Source organism: Nymphalis io, chromosome 3, assembly GCF_905147045.1.
Source record: "Nymphalis io chromosome 3, ilAglIoxx1.1, whole genome shotgun sequence".
NCBI lineage: Eukaryota > Metazoa > Arthropoda > Insecta > Lepidoptera > Nymphalidae > Nymphalis > Nymphalis io.
In genome coordinates, this window is record NC_065890.1 from 10,162,385 (window position 1) to 10,180,488 (window position 18,104).

General features: G+C 32.3%; 3 protein-coding genes across 3 annotated transcripts in view; 1 reads left to right on the forward strand and 2 right to left on the reverse strand.

Annotated features, from left to right (window-relative positions):
* Positions 1-18,104, reverse strand: part of LOC126781095 (rab3 GTPase-activating protein catalytic subunit) — a 21,914-nt gene continuing 3,810 nt past the window's right edge. Inside the window, exons 3-4 of the mRNA XM_050505917.1 lie at positions 1,424-1,679; positions 1-1,344 (exon numbers count right to left, since the gene is read on the reverse strand). Of these exons, the coding sequence (XP_050361874.1) occupies positions 583-1,344; positions 1,424-1,679 (1,018 nt within the window). The 3' untranslated portion in view covers positions 1-582. The remainder of the gene's footprint in view (positions 1,345-1,423; positions 1,680-18,104) is intronic.
* The window catches only part of LOC126781094 (leucine-rich repeat and immunoglobulin-like domain-containing nogo receptor-interacting protein 1), a 16,853-nt gene continuing 1,271 nt past the window's right edge, over positions 2,523-18,104 (forward strand). Inside the window, exons 1-3 of the mRNA XM_050505916.1 lie at positions 2,523-2,539; positions 16,182-16,343; positions 16,428-17,993. Of these exons, the coding sequence (XP_050361873.1) occupies positions 2,537-2,539; positions 16,182-16,343; positions 16,428-17,993 (1,731 nt within the window). The 5' untranslated portion in view covers positions 2,523-2,536. The remainder of the gene's footprint in view (positions 2,540-16,181; positions 16,344-16,427; positions 17,994-18,104) is intronic.
* The window catches only part of LOC126781097 (arf-GAP domain and FG repeat-containing protein 1), a 22,443-nt gene continuing 19,569 nt past the window's right edge, over positions 15,231-18,104 (reverse strand). The window contains exon 7 of the transcript XR_007670610.1: positions 15,231-15,250. The gene's annotated coding sequence lies outside the window, so the exon portion shown is untranslated. The remainder of the gene's footprint in view (positions 15,251-18,104) is intronic.

An 18,104-nucleotide genomic window follows, 5' to 3' on the forward strand; every position in this document is an offset into this window, starting at 1 on the left:
TTAATTGTCTTTGTAGAAAATAATATAAACGATTACAGCTTTGAAACATAGACTTGGTAAAAAATATGAGATAGATTTTTTACGTTTTAGCGTTAAAATAAATATTTACATAACGAAATATAGTCAATATCGTATCGGACAATTTATTAAAATTAGAAATCATTGCACATTCTCTTCACAAGAGATCGACTATTTCACAACAATTAACTCTTAACTACCTATATTGTAAAATTCCAACAATACTTTTTCTTAATTTATAACCAACAATTAGTACCAACCTAGCAGTTCTAGCTAACGATTATAATGGAAACTATCTAGTTTATTGGGTCAATCTTTTATTCTAACTATACATAAAGAATATTGAACAATTTTGTAGATTTGTTTACTTAATTGTACTAATTATGTTTAGTAGTTAAATGAAGAAATGAATAAAATTCAAAACATAAACATATCTCTCAATTCCTATAATATTAATGGCATTACAACATCCAAATATATGTTAATTGAAATAAAAAATATTGAAATTGACTTTAGCATTAATCAAATCCATGAATTGTAGCTGTTTCAACAACTCAAGTAAGTCTATAAACAAACGGTACGTTCAGTGAAAGCACCTATTATAGTCATGTCATTGGAGAGAGCAGCGCGCATCACTTGCGGACCCACTTCGTCTTTCACCCTCAAAGTAAATTCACGACGTGTCGGCGCAGGCAAGGTGCCGCCCATCGCAGACAAAACCCTCGATCTTCCGGCAGCGTCCAAAGGCTTACCCTCGGCACTGTTTCCTAACACTTTTCGTACACAAATAGACCGGCAAGCTTCTTTTTCAGCTTCAAATAACTCTCTTGCGGCAATTTCAAAAGTACGTCTTTTATCTACTCCTCCGATTGTTGAGCTTGTTGAAGAAGCTCCTTCAGACATAGCTTTCAAAGCACCTGCCCTTAACAAAGCAGGTAATAAAAGTTCCCCTACAGCGCCTACTGATCTAGATCGAAGAAAATGTAATACTTGTTCTGCTTCTCTGGTTTCATCAAAAAGACGTCGTTGACGCCCCGCCGGCACTGGTCGTGCTACGTTCCACGCTTCAACCCAAGGGTTTCCCGGTAAAAGCATACGGTCTCCTAAGGAACCACCTTCGTCTGGTTTCCAATCTCTAGGAGAATACCATCGTACAAAGTCACACAGCTCCGCTCCGGGATTAGCAGCCTTAAAGGCCTCCATATCCGAAAGAAGAGATGCGCTCATCATTCTTGCGCGAAGCTCTGATGCTTTAGCATCGTCACCTAATCTCACCATTAATTCAGCATCCTCTTCTAATTGATCTTCGGTTTTAGGAGCTGGATCCTAAATTTAATAAATATATGTATTTATGTGTATATGTATTCATTAGAAATGTAACTAACCATAAAGTTACTACATTTACCTGAGTCCGAGGAATGTAAAGTGGAGCGCCATTTTTTAGTGTAGCGTCGTCAAGTCGTTTCAAGCGTCCGACTGGTCGGTCCCAAGGTAATTGATCATCTGTTCCTTCATCCTCTGAACAGTCGAAGAATTCTTCCTCAGATGAATTACCCGTTGCACTACTAGATCCTTCTTGGGCTTTTTTTATACAGCAATTTAAAAGTTGTAATTTCTGATGAAGTAGACAGGTCCGAGCATTTGGTGCGCCATCCACCACTCTGAAACAAATAAAAGAAATAATTTGTGATGGCAATATTTCACTCATTGAATATACTATAAATATTTAACAAAAAAACTTGTCGATGAACGATGACATACTTTTTTTATTAGATAATAAAATAATAATTGTAGGGGATTTTCGTTTTGCCTTGCACATAAGACGTTTTTAAGAAATTAATACATGACCCCAAAAAGCCATCGAAAAAATTAAAAGAATGTGCAACGACTAGCACAATATACCAGAACATTTTCTCTTTCGTGTATGCAAATTTTTTAATTAAACAACTTGTACGTTCTTCGATACCTATAGAAATGTAAGCATGTACATGATAAAACATATTTTGTTTCATTTCGACTTACAGATTATATTTCTCTGATTTTATGCCATGACCTACAATCTATGCGAAGTGACTTAGCGCACGAGCACTCCGAGAACCGTTATCTATATTGAATTATAAATATGAAGCGAAACCAGAGAGCCGGGGCAGGCGTTAGAGCAGCAACTTTTTCAAGATGCTTAATGCCTAATCGGTCGCTGAACCGTTTGTTTACCGGAGTCGTTGCGTCCACGGCAACAGTGTGTAGGTCAGGGCAAAGTGGTGGGGCCGTGCGCGCGCACAGTCCGACGCCAACGAGAGCCGCGCGCGCATCCATCCCACAGTCATGGGGTTAAACCGACCTAACCCTGCTTGACACTGTTACCAAAAGCTCGAATGCCTCGAAAGTGACCCCTTTCCCACTGTTGTGAACCGATTATGAAAGTCATCTGTGATTAAGCAAAATTTTAACGTGACAGTGATTGTAAAAGTGCTCAGTTTCAAAGGATATTTGGAAAAGTAAAAACGAATTTAACAAGATGGTAAGATCGAAATATTTAATTCTGTAACTTTGTAAAACGCTTTATTGTAAATATAAAAAATATCAATATAAATGAAGTAATCGCTCATTCACAGTATATATAAATTTGTCAACAATGGGGCTTATTGTTAACTGATACGCACGAAAACTTAGTTGAGCTAAAAGCTTTTAATGCGCACTGTCATAACTCAATTAACTTCATCGAGTTATCTGAGTAATCCTATATACTTCATACATAGAGGTTTATGATTATTCAGTTAACTGTATACTTTAAAGTAAAGATAATCGAAAACTATGACACATTTGTGCATTAAAAAAAATACAAACTGCATTATAGAAAATAATCTACAAGCCCATATATCCAACTGTAATTAATTTTATAATTCAAATTCATATCCGTAGAACAAATCTTATTTATTAAAAACCGCGATAGCTGAAATAATATTTTAAAGGGAATAGTAGAGTGAAACAATTAAACCGTAAGTTGTTAACTGTCTCTTTAGTTTTGTTATTTGCTAAAGTTTAATCGTGTGCCACTAACAAGTACTTCGAAACTCCAACTCAATTTGCCAATGGCTTTCTTCAACTTGTAATATTAGTTGTTCTTTATTGTGTAATTGTACTCATTTTCAATTATAATTTGCAACTATATACAACCTAAATTGACCTAAGCTATTCTTAGCTAGTAGAAATATACAAACGAATCAATGTTCAAACGATTATCAATATAAATTCATGAAGTTATATACTATAAAACTAAATTTAATACTAACAACTGTTAAATTGAACATAATATTATTTAAAATTAAAGTTCTAATTTATAAATATGAAACATTTATTCTAAATATGTTTATTTCTAAAGATCTGTTGGTAAATATTGTAAATATTTCGAACGTCGTCTGCGTTTATACGAGTCAATGAACAAGAACTGCGGAAGGTAACAAGACTCATGAAAGGCGTCGATTGATTTTCATTCATTCATCCGTCGCGATATTTCCGCAAATTTCACTAAAGATCTGCAAACGGACAAAAACCCTATGGCGTCGAACCCGAGACAATAGACAGGGTAACTGTGTCGACGTGTACTCGCCTAACGATTCAGTGGCGCCTACGTTGCTGTCTTCGTGGGACCGCTATTGTGCCTAGCGTAGATTACTGTATAGTACGATATTAAGCAGTCGAGATATATATTCATTCATGGAGAATACTTTTAGATTTTATTATACGAATTCATTTTTTTTAATATCGCTGTCGGTACACGATTATTAAAAAAAATGATTTTGAATATCTATGAAAGATTTTAAAAAATCCAATTAAATGTTCATGAAAGATCTTAAAGAAATTTATCAGTAAATTGACATAGCTATGAAAGTTATTACTTTAAATGTAAATTTCTCTCACTACTCATAGCAAATAACAATACGATTCCTATTTATCATATAGGTTTCTATTTATCATAGCGTAATAATTAGAAAAAATAAACAGTATAGAAGTAAAATGTAGAGTAAAGAAGTAAATAAAGATCTATCAAAACTTAAAATTATTTTACACGTCAAAGTGTCAACAGTATTAAATGTGTAAACCTACTCCAAGACCATCCATGTCCATCAATGTTTTATACCTTCTAAGAGTGTGATGGCTCATAAAATGACGCAAACCGTCACCGTGTTAATTAAATAAACAATACTTTAAGTTTTATGTAGTTTTTACTACCAGCGCTTCTAGTTGTACTTATTTATTGGTGGAGAAGTATTGAAGTTACGTAACTTATAAAGTAACAGCTTGTGAATGTCCCACTGCTGGGCTAAGGCCTCCTCTCTCTTTGAGAAAAAGGTATAAAGCTTATTCCACGACGCTTCTCCAAAGCCGGTTCTTAAATACACATGTAGAAGAATTTCAGTCAAATGAGATACTGGCAGGTTTCCTAATTGTATTTTCCCTCACCGCCGAGCACAAGTTGAATTATAAACATAAATTAAGCACGTAATAATTCAACGGTGCTTGCTTGATTCACGCGGTCTTACCACTGGACCACCACGGTTCTCGTAACATGTAGGTTAGAGTATATTTAAAACCTTATTTAAATTACATTACGATATTCAAAACACCATACACTTTTACAGTTTAATATCTTAATACTCACCGTAACCGAAGAAGATCTCATTGCTCAGTATCTCATTGCTTGTATTGCATACAAGTTTATGTAAACTTTCTTAACTATCGAGACAAGTATGCTCTAACAATTAATAAATAATTAATTTTATAAGAAGAAACGAAAAATTATAATTCATCTATATCATATGAAATAGCTGTAATCCAGATAGTGTAATATGTTATTAATTCGTTCAGTTTTATAGAACGATAGATACCCGAGCCAATTTTGTAAATGCAAAATTAGTATTTTACTCCATGATATTTTTAAAAGAATGGTATACAAACAAATATTGCACTAAAATACCTACAACCAGAGTCGATACAAGCGCTAAACCCGCTTACTAATCCATCCAACCATCATCTAATTCGTGACTTTTTGACATATTATTAATATATGAATATTTAAATATCGTGTATCTGTAAAACAAACAGGCAAGACCACAGTGTAGACGGCACTTTTCATCACACAAAATGGCATGTCCATTTAGTAATTTTGACGAGGATCAATGCTGTGTAACAAATTTATCTTTATCTAAATGAATAACAATTAGGTTTTCGTTTATTTATTTTTTACCGATTTATGATAAATGAATACAAATAACTTTTAATTAATATAAACTCTGTACGGGGATATTTATTTTGGCGTTTAATTCGAAGCCTCTATCTCGATTCAATCTTTGTAAATGAAATATTGTTTAACATTCATTAGAAAACGTAAATTTCTATCCTCTTATTAAAGTAATACCTGAATACTAAAAACTTTCGAATTATATAATAAACTACCTAAATTATACTAAAATCTACATCATTAAGAAAGTAAGCTAAAAAAGTCAATAGCAAAAATATTTGTATTCAAACAGACAGATGCGAAAGCGTCTTCGTTTTATACTATTTAAAGTTTATCTGACACTGTTGTTTTATAAATATAGCGTAATGCGGTGTAATTTTCTTTATTTTATTTTATTATAAAATAGGTAGGCGGACGAGCAAATGTGCCTTATGGTAAGTAGTCACTACCGCTCATAGACATTGGTGCTGTAAGAAATATTAAGATCCGTTCTTTAGAACACCAATGCACCACCAACTTTGGAAACTAAGATGTTATGAAACAGGACAATACTAACTATTGCTGTTAAACGGTAGAATATCTGATGAGTATGTGGGACCTATACGGGCCTACACAAAACCCTATCACCAAGTTATTTCACAACTATAACAAAAAAAAGTAAGCAATTTTATATAACTTTTGATCAAAATATGACAAACAATACAAAAAGTCAATTCGACTCGACTCAGTTCGATTCTTACTCGCGTATTAACATGATGTTAAAAAGTAATATACAATATAAATATACTTAATCGTACACGAAATAATATAATAACATACAAGGATAAAATAAATTTTACAAAAGTACGTACAAACGACGGTCTTATCGCTTAAATGCCGATCTCTTCCAGGCGGATTAAGTGTTAATTAATACGAAATAATACAAATTATTATTTAATTTTCATAACGTAAAGGTGAATTTATTAATCACGCTAACGTTATAACATTAATTCGATAATTATCGACTTCACCTTTATACATAACAATCTATTGAAATATGAAATCATTAAAATTTCGATAACACAAACGTTTTAAGATTTTAGAAACTTTGACTAGTTTTCGAAACTAGTTTTATTTTTATGTCAAAATAGAAAAATTCTCTTTCACTTTACACGCTAGAGTTTAATAAAATAGGAAATTAGAAATTTATTGATCGGTAACCCATAATGAATGCATTAAATTAACATTCATTTAAATTATTTATATAATAAAATATAAATTATAATTTAGATGTTGTATGTTATATTATCTATCTCGTCCTTACCAACGTCCTTAATAAAAGAAAACTATTACTAGAATTATTGAATTTTCATTATACAAGATAAAATGTCCCAAATAGCCTACGGCTTGAAATGTTCATTATACCGCGTAGAGCCGGTAAGATCATCCGGCAACTCAGTATTTTTTTTAAATAATTAAAATACTTGTTTTAATTATATCATCACATGATATAATTAAATTTATATATCCTACATGAAAATCAACGGATACTAATTATTTTTATTCATTTATAAAATCTAAAAAAGAATAAGTATCTGTTCCGCGCAATTTTATCCACGATAAGCGTGTTAAATATAGCCTAGATAACCTTCTTCAAGAATAGGACTATCAAAAACATTTTTATTTTAATCCGACTGGTAGTTCCAGGGATTAAAGCATTCAAACCAAAGAACGAAAAAATCTTCAGCTTTATTTGTATAGACATATAATAATATATAACATTATAAAAAATAATATTTACTTATTATAATAAAATCATTGTTTTATCAAAGTGAATAGGAACGTTGAGTCCAGCGTTAAAGAGTCTTTTGCTAGTTTATTGAACTCGACAGGTGCGACGCGTGGTGCATCAACTCCACTGCGTCACGTTCCTTATAAGATTGATGAATACCGATCATTATAGCCATTATAGTTTAGAGCCAATATATCTAAAGTCATTTTTTTTCTCACAAGAATTCCCTGATAAATCAGAAGATAAATGCGAAAATTCCATAACAACTTTGACATTTCATGGAATTGTAAGATGAAGTGCGACTGACGCATCCATTATTTGATTTTTATGGCATTAAGATAAATTTAAAAAAAAAGCCGAGATGGCCTGTGGTAAGAACGCCTGAATCTTAACCGATGATCGTGGGTTCAAACCCGGGCAAGCACCACTGAATTTTCATGTGCTTAATTTGTGATTATAATTCATCTCGTGCTTTACGGTGAAGGAAAACATCGTGAGGAAACCTGCATGTGTCTAATTTCACTGAAATTCTGCCACATGTGAATTCTACCAACCCGCATTGGAGCAGCGTGGTGGAATAAGCTCCAAACCTTCTCCTCAAAAAGAGGAGAGGAGGCCTTTAGCTCAGCAGTGGGACATTCACAGGCTGTTACGGATTACGGATTACGGAAGATAAATTTAAGATGTATATGTATTATTACTATTATATATTATTTCGTAAGATTAGTAGTGATATATAATCAATAGGAATAAACGTTTAATAAATACTGCCATGAAAACACTTTTACCTACGTAACTGTTATACTACGTAAGTTATTTGGTGTTCTTTTTTTAAATACAATATATAATTCATATTTAATGAAAGTTTTAATTATAACTTTATTAAACACAATCTTAGTTTTTCTTACTGTATTTTTATGCCTCTTTATGGTCTTACTACTAGAGTTACTAATTTTCGCTGGCGGCTGCGCCCACCTAATAAAAGGACGGGGGCAGGTTTTCGGTAAAATAAGTTTATATTCTTCTCTGGGGTTCAAGCTTACTTCATAAAAAATTTCATCAAAATCAGTTCACTGGTTTTTAATAATAATAATGTCCTCCAGACCGATTTCGGCCACGTGGTAGGGCTTTGTGCAAGCCCGTCCATTATCAGATATTCTACAAGGACGAGTGAGCCAGTGTAACTTCAGGCACAAGGGACATAACATCTTCGTTCTCAAGGTTGGTGTCGCTTTGGCGATGTAAGGAATGGGTAATACTTACATCGACAATGTGTATGGGCGGTGATAACCACTTAACAACAGGTGGGCCACCTGCTTTGCTTTTCCATCTACTTATTACATAAAACAAACCAGAGAAAATCATTTATATTAACACTAATTTTTACGTGACCCCATGCACGATCAAGTAAATCCAATTCAAAGTTAAAAATAAATTATTGTAACTACATTATGTTTACAAAGGTTGTGTTTGCATATCAAAAAACGAAAAGAATTTACTCGATAGAAAAAAATCACGTAATGCTCTCTAATACCATCTTTCCCTTTTTTATTTGTAATGCTGTAAGGTATTGACACAAAAAGTGGATAATTAATTATATTTACAAAAAATATAGGTCAGACAATAGAGATGTTTTATAAAACTCTTTCGTTTTCTTTTTATAACGATAAAAAACTTTTGGCGCTTACTAAATTTTCTTTCCGCGATAAACCTAAACAGTTACATGTCTCTCATTCTTCTAAGGAGTTTTTAATGCAATCGAGATATGTACGTGGTGAAGTTTTAGATTAAAAACTGGCGACTCGCAACGCAGAGTATATATTCAAGCTTTAAGAGGAGGGACTTCCATGCATTATAATTTGTCGAGTTTGGCGTCAATGTCCATTACAAATATATGTACATATTTGTTTCTAAAATCAGTCGCTACGGCGCTTTGTGTCAAATATCATATTATAATTAGAACTATATATACCCTTGAAAGAAACAGCATAGAAATGAGATTTAAAAAACTAATCTATACATTTTTGTGCTATATACGCCAGACATTTGCTTATAGGCGATTTGCTTATTGGCCGTTCTGCTATATAGATGTTTCCATAGCTAGACATTTTGCTATAAAGGCATCTGTCTAACGTATTGTTAATAAGTGTAGTCCAGATAAATTTAGGATATCTAGACTTTTTGCTACTAGACATATTGATCTAAAGGCTTATTATGTATGTAACATAAAAAATTATTAAAAGTAATAAGCAGGAAATAAAAACATATTATCTTTATATATATGTACTACATTGGCAATAAGGCGTTACAGCTATTTAAATAGGCTATAGAAAGTTATTTTCATATATATGACCCACTCACTTTCGCACCTTCGTTTGCGATATTAAACCGTTATAAATGACGTGTTTCATCTTTAAATCCATAGCTTCATTACTGCGGATAAATAAGGAGAAAAACAAATTCAAAGTTTGAATAGAGAGTAGATTTAGCAAGGACGTTTCATTAATAGACGTTTTTAACTTAGGAGGCCATCGTCATTAAAGAAACACGTGTTTAGTTCGTAGTTTTATAACGGACATACACTACGAGTAGTATTCAAAGTGGCACACGAAAATGTTATGAGTAGGACAGGTTTACTAACAAAGCTAACGAGATCGAGAAGAGGTAGTATCATAGCGTGTCCGTATAATTATGTGGAACGGTAAGATGAGATGGTCGCGCGTCGCTCGCCATCGCGGCCGCGGCTTTTACGCCGAGCCCCCACTCATCATTAACGCATCACCGCATACCTTAGTTTTTACTCACATTCCAGTTAGGAACGAATGTATGTATGCGAGTTTTGTCTCTTTTCCTACGTAAAAAGTTAATTATTATCTACAAACGTACAGTAATATACAGGAAATGCTTTAAAATTGTAATAATAATATGAACAAATATTGTATGAATTGTTCACATTAACTACATTGCTCAATGTTTGATAATTATTTTAAAATGTTATTATTATTTAAGTAAATGGAAAAAAAAACAATTTATTTAAATAACTTGTAATATGTATCATTAATATTGCAATTAATATCGTTTAATAATTCTTAAAACTTTACCTACATTACACTATTATCAGTTATTGAATAATAAGCACCACGCCTTAATTAAATATGGCTATTTATAATATAATTACACTAAAAAGATTATACAGGATGTTGCATAAACTTAAAAACGGGGATATCCATAAAACTTCCCGTCAGTTTAGTCAGACGTAATTACAAGTTAACATCAAGATTTATTAATGTCCATTACCAACAACCGGTTAAATAATTGCTAATATTTGATCTATTTAAACAGTATTATAATTTTATAATATCATCATCATCATCACCCTTTTCGCGTCCACTACTGGACATAGGTCTCTCCAATGGCACGCCACTGAGCTCGATTTTCAGCTCTTAATCTCCAATTAAATTTTATAATATTTAAGTAAATTTCATATAATGGAATTAGTTTACGTCCTTTTGACCACACAACCCGGCCATGGCGACTCTCATTCTCATTCTCAATAGTTAATTATAGTATAGAGCACAGTGTGGGCTCAACTTCAGATACACTATTTCCGTAATTCACTCTCAAATTTTGATTCACGAGAGTGTAAATGCCTGTAAATATATCAATGGTCGACCAAGGCCTCCTCTCCTAATAAGGAAAATGTTTTATGACCTTATTCCAAGTTGCAGTATAAGTTGTTGCTTACACATTTAGAAATATACCATCCTTACAATGTTTTCCATCGCCACCGTTCACGGGATGAGTAATAACCATAAACTAAACGCATGAAAACTGTGGTGTTTGCTCATGTTCTATTCACAAAACCCTCTCGCCTCTTAGGGAGTGTAAACAGTTCTAAACTTCGGTCTGCCTCTGAGGATATATTGTAAACTCAATAGTGATCGACTCTATTTTTGATTCTATTGGCACTATTTTTCGTCTTTTTTAAGTTTAAGATCAGCCTTATAAACTAGACTAGAGAGTCAGTTACATATCACAATGCAATTACATATATTTACAATTACAATTACCAGAAAGTCATGGGAAGCATATACAAATTGACGGAATTTTCAGGCGTTTAAATTTTTATATATTTTTTCAAAATTATTACATGCGACCACACCTTTAAATACAATCTAATAAAAGTTAGTTAAAGAAGTAAATTAATGTAACGTTTGCGGGTATATCGGTTACCATAAAATAATAAAATATTCATTTACATTCAAGTTTAATTTTACACCGATTGCTTAACTAAGAACATTTTAACCACCGATAAATATTTAAATCTTTTAAAAACCATATTCAGTTAAGTTACGTAAAACGGTAACATAACATCAGCGTTTCTAAAACATAGTCCATACATATGAAATATTTGAAAATCGTAAGTGTAAAACTTAAAAATTTACTGTCATTGATTGTTGAGTTATAATTTTTCATACGATTTTGTTTTATAAAATTTATTTATTTATTCTGTTATCTGGCAAATTAAGCAATTTGTTTTTTTTTTAATTTAAATCAGAATAGAATATTATTCATACACTTCACTTAAATATGTGCATACTGTCATTTCAAACAACAGAAAATTTTATCTAATACTTCCGTAATATACGATATATGTAATATATCCAAGTAAAAGAAGCATAATTCAATTATCATAACGTGGAGCCATATAAGAAAAGCCTAGAGACTGTTTCGGGCGAGCGGATATCGTGTCCATACAAATAAACGCACCATGTACAAACAACACCGTTACCGTCGCAAGCGCACTCACGCTGCGAGGCGAAGCTTGTTATAACTTCCTACTTGCTTATATCACGATACTAACGGATACTTCAAGGACAAACACTAATTCCTGATAGGTCAACACGTCCAACTGTCCATCTGTCTCATCGTTATAGTATCTATAATATTCAATCAATTTTGTTATCATTAAAAAAAAAGTTAACGGACTGTTCCAATATATCAGTTTTCTTAAATAAAAAAAGATAAACTTATAATAATAACGAAGATTACATATGATGTACCGCAATCAATTATAATTTTACGATATGTCATATAATTCTCCTGATATATTCAATTTTCCTAAGTTATTACTTATATCTAGTCTAGAATAATCTAGTCTCCCAAATAATATATTAAGCATCAGTTGTTAATAATTAGTATTAGGAATTAGTGTTAAAAATTTTAACGACGTCAACTAATCACACTCAAGAGAAAATAATAAAAACGCAATCGTATACTCGTATAGGGAGTCTCGCTTTCTAAGCATTCTTTGTTACAAAATTACATATCGGCATTCATTACACGACAAAAATACATAATTTAAATTTAATAACGAAAATGTTACTTATGTTCACTTGTAGAACGCATTGCAACTAAATCTTAAAACCTACCTTTTTGTTCTGATTTCAATACATATTCAATACAACACATTAAATATATATTATCATAATTTGATCAAAATATGCGCGAAGTAAGAGTTCAATTCAAAAATGTTATTATTTCATTCTAAAACAGGTTTAAATATAGTTATTAAATATTTATTTAATGAAAACAACTTTTTATTTATGAGTGGCTGATGATATTATATTAAACTCTACACAGCTATAATGAGCATATGCTTTTTTATGGTTAAGAAATCCTCATGGTTACCCTCTAACCCAGATGATGATGATAGAGGGTTATGTCGGATTTTTACCGACTAAAGACACCACGGTCAGTCGCCGTTCTGCAGGGGCGAAGTTACGGGCACACTTGCGTATTCATCCGTAACTCCGCCAGCTCTGTTCAATTAAAGAAACCTTCATTGTCGAAAACTACTATTATAATTTATTTATTTTTGTTACATGCTTGTTGGAATTGGCACGCTTTCGTCCCATGGGGGCTCAATACTTTTCGGACATTGAATTCCCCCTTTTCAATGTCCAAAGGTATTCTTTACGGAGGTAGGAAGTTGGCATTATTACGCCGACTGCGCCCTACTCTCCTACGCCTTATCGGTGGTGCAAGAGCATCGTTCTCCCTCTCACAATGAGCATATCCTATGTCATACAATATGTAGACTAGCTAGGTCCTATGCCGACTTCGACTTCGTTTTATATATTTATTGTTTTTAAATGATAAGATACAAATATTGTAATGCATTTACTTGTGGTAGCTGATCCGAGATGAACGCTACAAATGTTGTTTCAGTGTCTAAGCCCCCTTAACCAAATAGCAAAGTATAAAGCAATTTTTTTCAGGAAACGCTCAAATTTATGTTGTTTATCTTAAATTATAAATTGAACGAAAACTATAAACCGTTCAGGGGAATTTTTTTAATAGAATATACTTATAATGGTGCTGTGGATTTTTTACTTAAACTAACAAAACAAAATATTTAAAAAGAATTTTTTTTTTACTTTAACAGTAGTCTTTATACTACTATACCAAAGATATTATTATTTTTAATTTTACAAATAGACCTTTTTTTGTTTTAGTCACAGTATTTTCAGCAGTCATGAATACTGATTAATGTATATTTTTATATGTTATTTAAAGTGGATCTTTCTAATTCACTACAGGAGTTCTATAGTGAAAAGGTTAGGGGTCAGAAGGATTTTGGCCCGCCTTAATGCGTAACAATCGGTGGCGGACATCACGCAGACGCGTGTAAACCCGATCATCATCCCCCAATGTAACCTTTAGAAAGATCAAATTGTTAATACTGTCAATGTTACTCATAGTCAGCGGATGAACCAAACGATAGCGCGATGTAAAATACATACAACGCCATCTATTATGATATACACGAACTACTTCATATGAAGAGGTTATCTTAGTATTGATAGGGATTACTATTTTAGCCGACTTTTTAATAGTAGGTTTTAAATTCTGCTTTATTTTACCTACTGCTTGTGAATGTGTAATATATAATTAATACATTTTTTATCGCTATTTTATTTATTAACAACAAATACGTAAAATTAATTTAATAACAAAAATAAGAAAGTTATCCTGTATTGGAACTACAATACATATTTATACAGTTTCTTCGGCAAACCAATTTGTTAATTAATTTTGATTGTGTAACTTATATAATGAACATAATAATATTATATAAAGTCAATGAAAATGAAATTAAATTTATCATAATATTCTTTTTCATAAAATGGCGCTTGAGAATCCAATGATCTTTATAATAAATCAAATGAGATAACGTAAAGAGAAATGTTTTAAAATAATATTAACCGATGTATGTAATTATGTTTTATATATAAAACAAACAAACTTAGTATATGTCTCAGTAGCCACCGATTCTCGGACAATGAGATGTTCATATCATCTGAAGTAGTTAATTTTCTATATAATTGTATAAGAACAGTTTACCAATGTCAATGTTTTTAATATATATTTTCGATTACAAATAAATACGTATATTTAGAGTTTGGGTAATTTTTAAGCAGCCTGAACCTTAAGAAAATTTCGTTTAATCATGATATTTTCCTATTCTATAATGATAAAAAATATATATATGCGAAAAAAACATTTAAATATTTATCTATTAGTGAACATATGCAGTGCAAAGTAATTGCTATATTTTAATGTACATGATAATTGATAATAGCTTTTATATTGGATAAACCCTGTAAGCTGTCTAACAGGTATTATCAGTGGCTACTAAAGTAAATTCTGAATAATTTGTTTGTATAATGGTAATAATTAAGTATAAACCTTATTACATTGGAAGTAAAAGTAATTTCTGTTTAATTATCGAAAATATTACACAAATATACACGAAAGTGAACTATCAACACTCTCACATCTTCGTCTAAACTGAGCCGAGTACCGTTATCGGCGAAATCGGATGACGGTTGACTGTTGACTCGGTTAAATGGGCTAGTAGTACAAGCTCTACGGCCCCGTCCAGTCGTACCCGTTAACGTTAATTTTACATGAATAATTTGAAAGTTAATTTCTCAGAGTCGCTAACGCGGTGCAAGCCCAGTTAATTAAATGCCACAAATGAAAAATACTTTTACTTTTTAATAAATATACCAAAGTCCATATTTACCTATTGTTGAATTATTAGATATTACATATAATATTAGCAGCAATAATCGATTATTTTTACCTACTTGTCTGATCTATTTACGGAAATGGCCGAGTGGACAGAATACGTAGATCTTAATCTAAGATGGCTGGTTTACATCTAGGCTAACTTACTAACTTGCTATTGACGTATGCTAAAGTGCTTTAAATTAATCTTTTACTTGGTAATAATGAATAACATTGTAAGAAAACATGCCAAATTCTGTCAAAAATATCATACCACTTAACAATCCGCAGTATAATCGCTTGGAGGAATCCGTTCCGGTGCAGTGGGACATTACGTACTGTATTTATATATTTTAAATATGAATTAAGGATACATATCAATTATCAACTTTAGACTTCTGATTTTAACTAATACATAAAATGTAATAAGGCATCGCTTTAATTATTTACAATTTTTTATATTCTTATATTAAATTATTATATTGACTTGAAACCAACTGTTCCCGACGCGTTATAATAGTTATTTTTATTACTGAATCGGATTGGATGAATTGCGGTAAATGGAGAGTTGCTACCTTTAGCATATTAGTCGCACACAGATCAAATTTTACATGAAAGTCTTACATTTAAAAGAAATCGATAAATAAGACAATTAAGCGTTTACGGCAGTTGTCAATCTACGATGAAAACAATAGTACGCGCATGGTCTGCTACACAATAGTCACGTATTAAACATTACTTGTGCAGGGAAAGCCAGTTTTCCGGGCTAGTAGCTCGAGGCGACTGCAATGCACTTCTCTCTTCAACGGTCCGTGCACCGCTTGATTGCGGTTTATCACTTTAACAGTTGCCACTTTATCGGACCGTCGACATACCAGCGTCATATTAGATAATTATCAAAATTTGCTTGAATAAGCAGCAGTATTAAGCATCATTTACTATATTTATGGTGCATGATATAGAACAACGAAACTATATGCATACTGTTATAGATTATTTATTACAGAAAAATTCCCAATATTTACCCAATTTAAAAAAAAAATTGTTTTTAATAGGAAATACTTTTGTTTGCAGGAAAAAAACACACATCCCCGTTTTCGGTTGCTGTTGCCACTGCTAATGGCTATTTTTCATTGCACACACTCACAGTGCCCTTGGACCGACATGCCCCAATTACAAGCAACATGCGTTTGTGCTTTTAATCTAGCAAGGCAAATGTCTATACAATGTGATCAGGTATAATCTACGCAAATACATAATATAATTTGTAACTAATATATATTCTATTTATGATCTTAATAATGTGAATTATTTTTACAGGTCGAATTTTCAATTTTATTATCGACGCTGAATTCAAGTGCAAGAAAATTTTCTATAGATCTTCTGTATATTAATAATTCTACAATTAATTCAATAACCGATGAAATGTTCATAAATTTAGCGATACATAACTTACAGATATCGGGGTGCAAAGTAAAAAAAATAGAAAATAATGCCTTTAAGGGTCAAGGGCTATATTTAAAAAATTTAAATCTGCAGGATAACGAACTGACAGAGGTGCCTGTAAAGGCTTTAAGAGTTTTGACAAATTTATCTTTGTTAGATATTTCCAAAAATAAAATAACATATATCGAAAACTACTCTTTTTCAACTCTTCAAGAACTGACGACACTCAAAATATCTGATAATAATGTAACTTTGGCACCACAAGCATTTGCTGGTTTAGAAAGTTCGCTCAAAAACCTAAATCTCAAAGGAACAAAGCAAAAAGCCGTACCAGAATGTATAAGAGGACTACGAAGTCTTGCCTTTCTCGACCTGTCGCAAAACAGCATTAGAGAACTACCTGGAACTGACGGTGAAAATACTTTTGAAGGATTGGACTCATTAACTGCTCTCAATTTAGAGAGAAATTTATTAGTTACTTTAGAAAAAGATGCGTTTTATGGAATAAAAAGTACATTAAGTTCATTAAGTCTATTAAACAATCTGTTACCTGAATTTCCTACTGAAGCTATAGCTACGTTATCGGATTTAAGAGTTTTGGATATAGGGTTTAATTTACTAAATAAGTTACCTTCCGAGGCTTTTTTAAAAAACCCTTCAATAACTTTATTGGCATTGGACGGAAATCCATTGCGAACTGTTGAAGAAAAAGCATTAGCGCATCTAAGTCATAGCCTTAGAGGTTTAAGCCTCGGTGGACGCTTTTTAAGTTGTGATTGTCGATTACGATGGATAATTGAATGGATTCGTAACGGTGAGCTACAAGTTACATCGCGCGAAAGAAACCCCCAATTTTGTGGAAGTCCGCCTCAATTCCGTGAACGTGGATTTTATAGTTTTGAGCCCAACGAACTTATATGCGAACATGATTCGAATCTAACTGTAAATCTAGAAACAACGGTTTTGAACGAGCTGAATGTAAGTCAAACAACTACTACAACTTCGATGCCCTCTTCTACGTCAGCTCATTTACAATCAAATTATTCTTCTACGACAACATTCAGTCCCATAATTCGCAACATTAGTGAAAGTACAACTTCTAGAACCACAATTACGACAACGACGACTTTAGCTAATAAAACAAGCAAAACTCCAGCTTTGCGCCCAGCTGCACCTACATGGCGTCATGCTCCAAATCAGAGACCACCATTGGTAATGAACTTTCCCCAACAAAAACCTATCATTGACGATTCAAATGAAGTTATAGTAAAGAATGCTTATAGACAAGATAATTCAGTAATCATACAATGGGATTCAAATGTTGCTAATATACTAGGCTTTCGCGTAGTATATCGATTATTTGGCGACAAAAGTTTTAAGCAAGGACCACCTCTTGAAGCAAGTGAAAGAGAATTCAAAATTAAAAACGTTCCATCTCAGGTATAGTAATACATTGTTTCTTTATATTACATAATTTTTTTAATATAATTGGTTGCCGTAAGAGATATTTAGCATAACTTACATCGCCAACGCACCACCAACCTTGGAAAT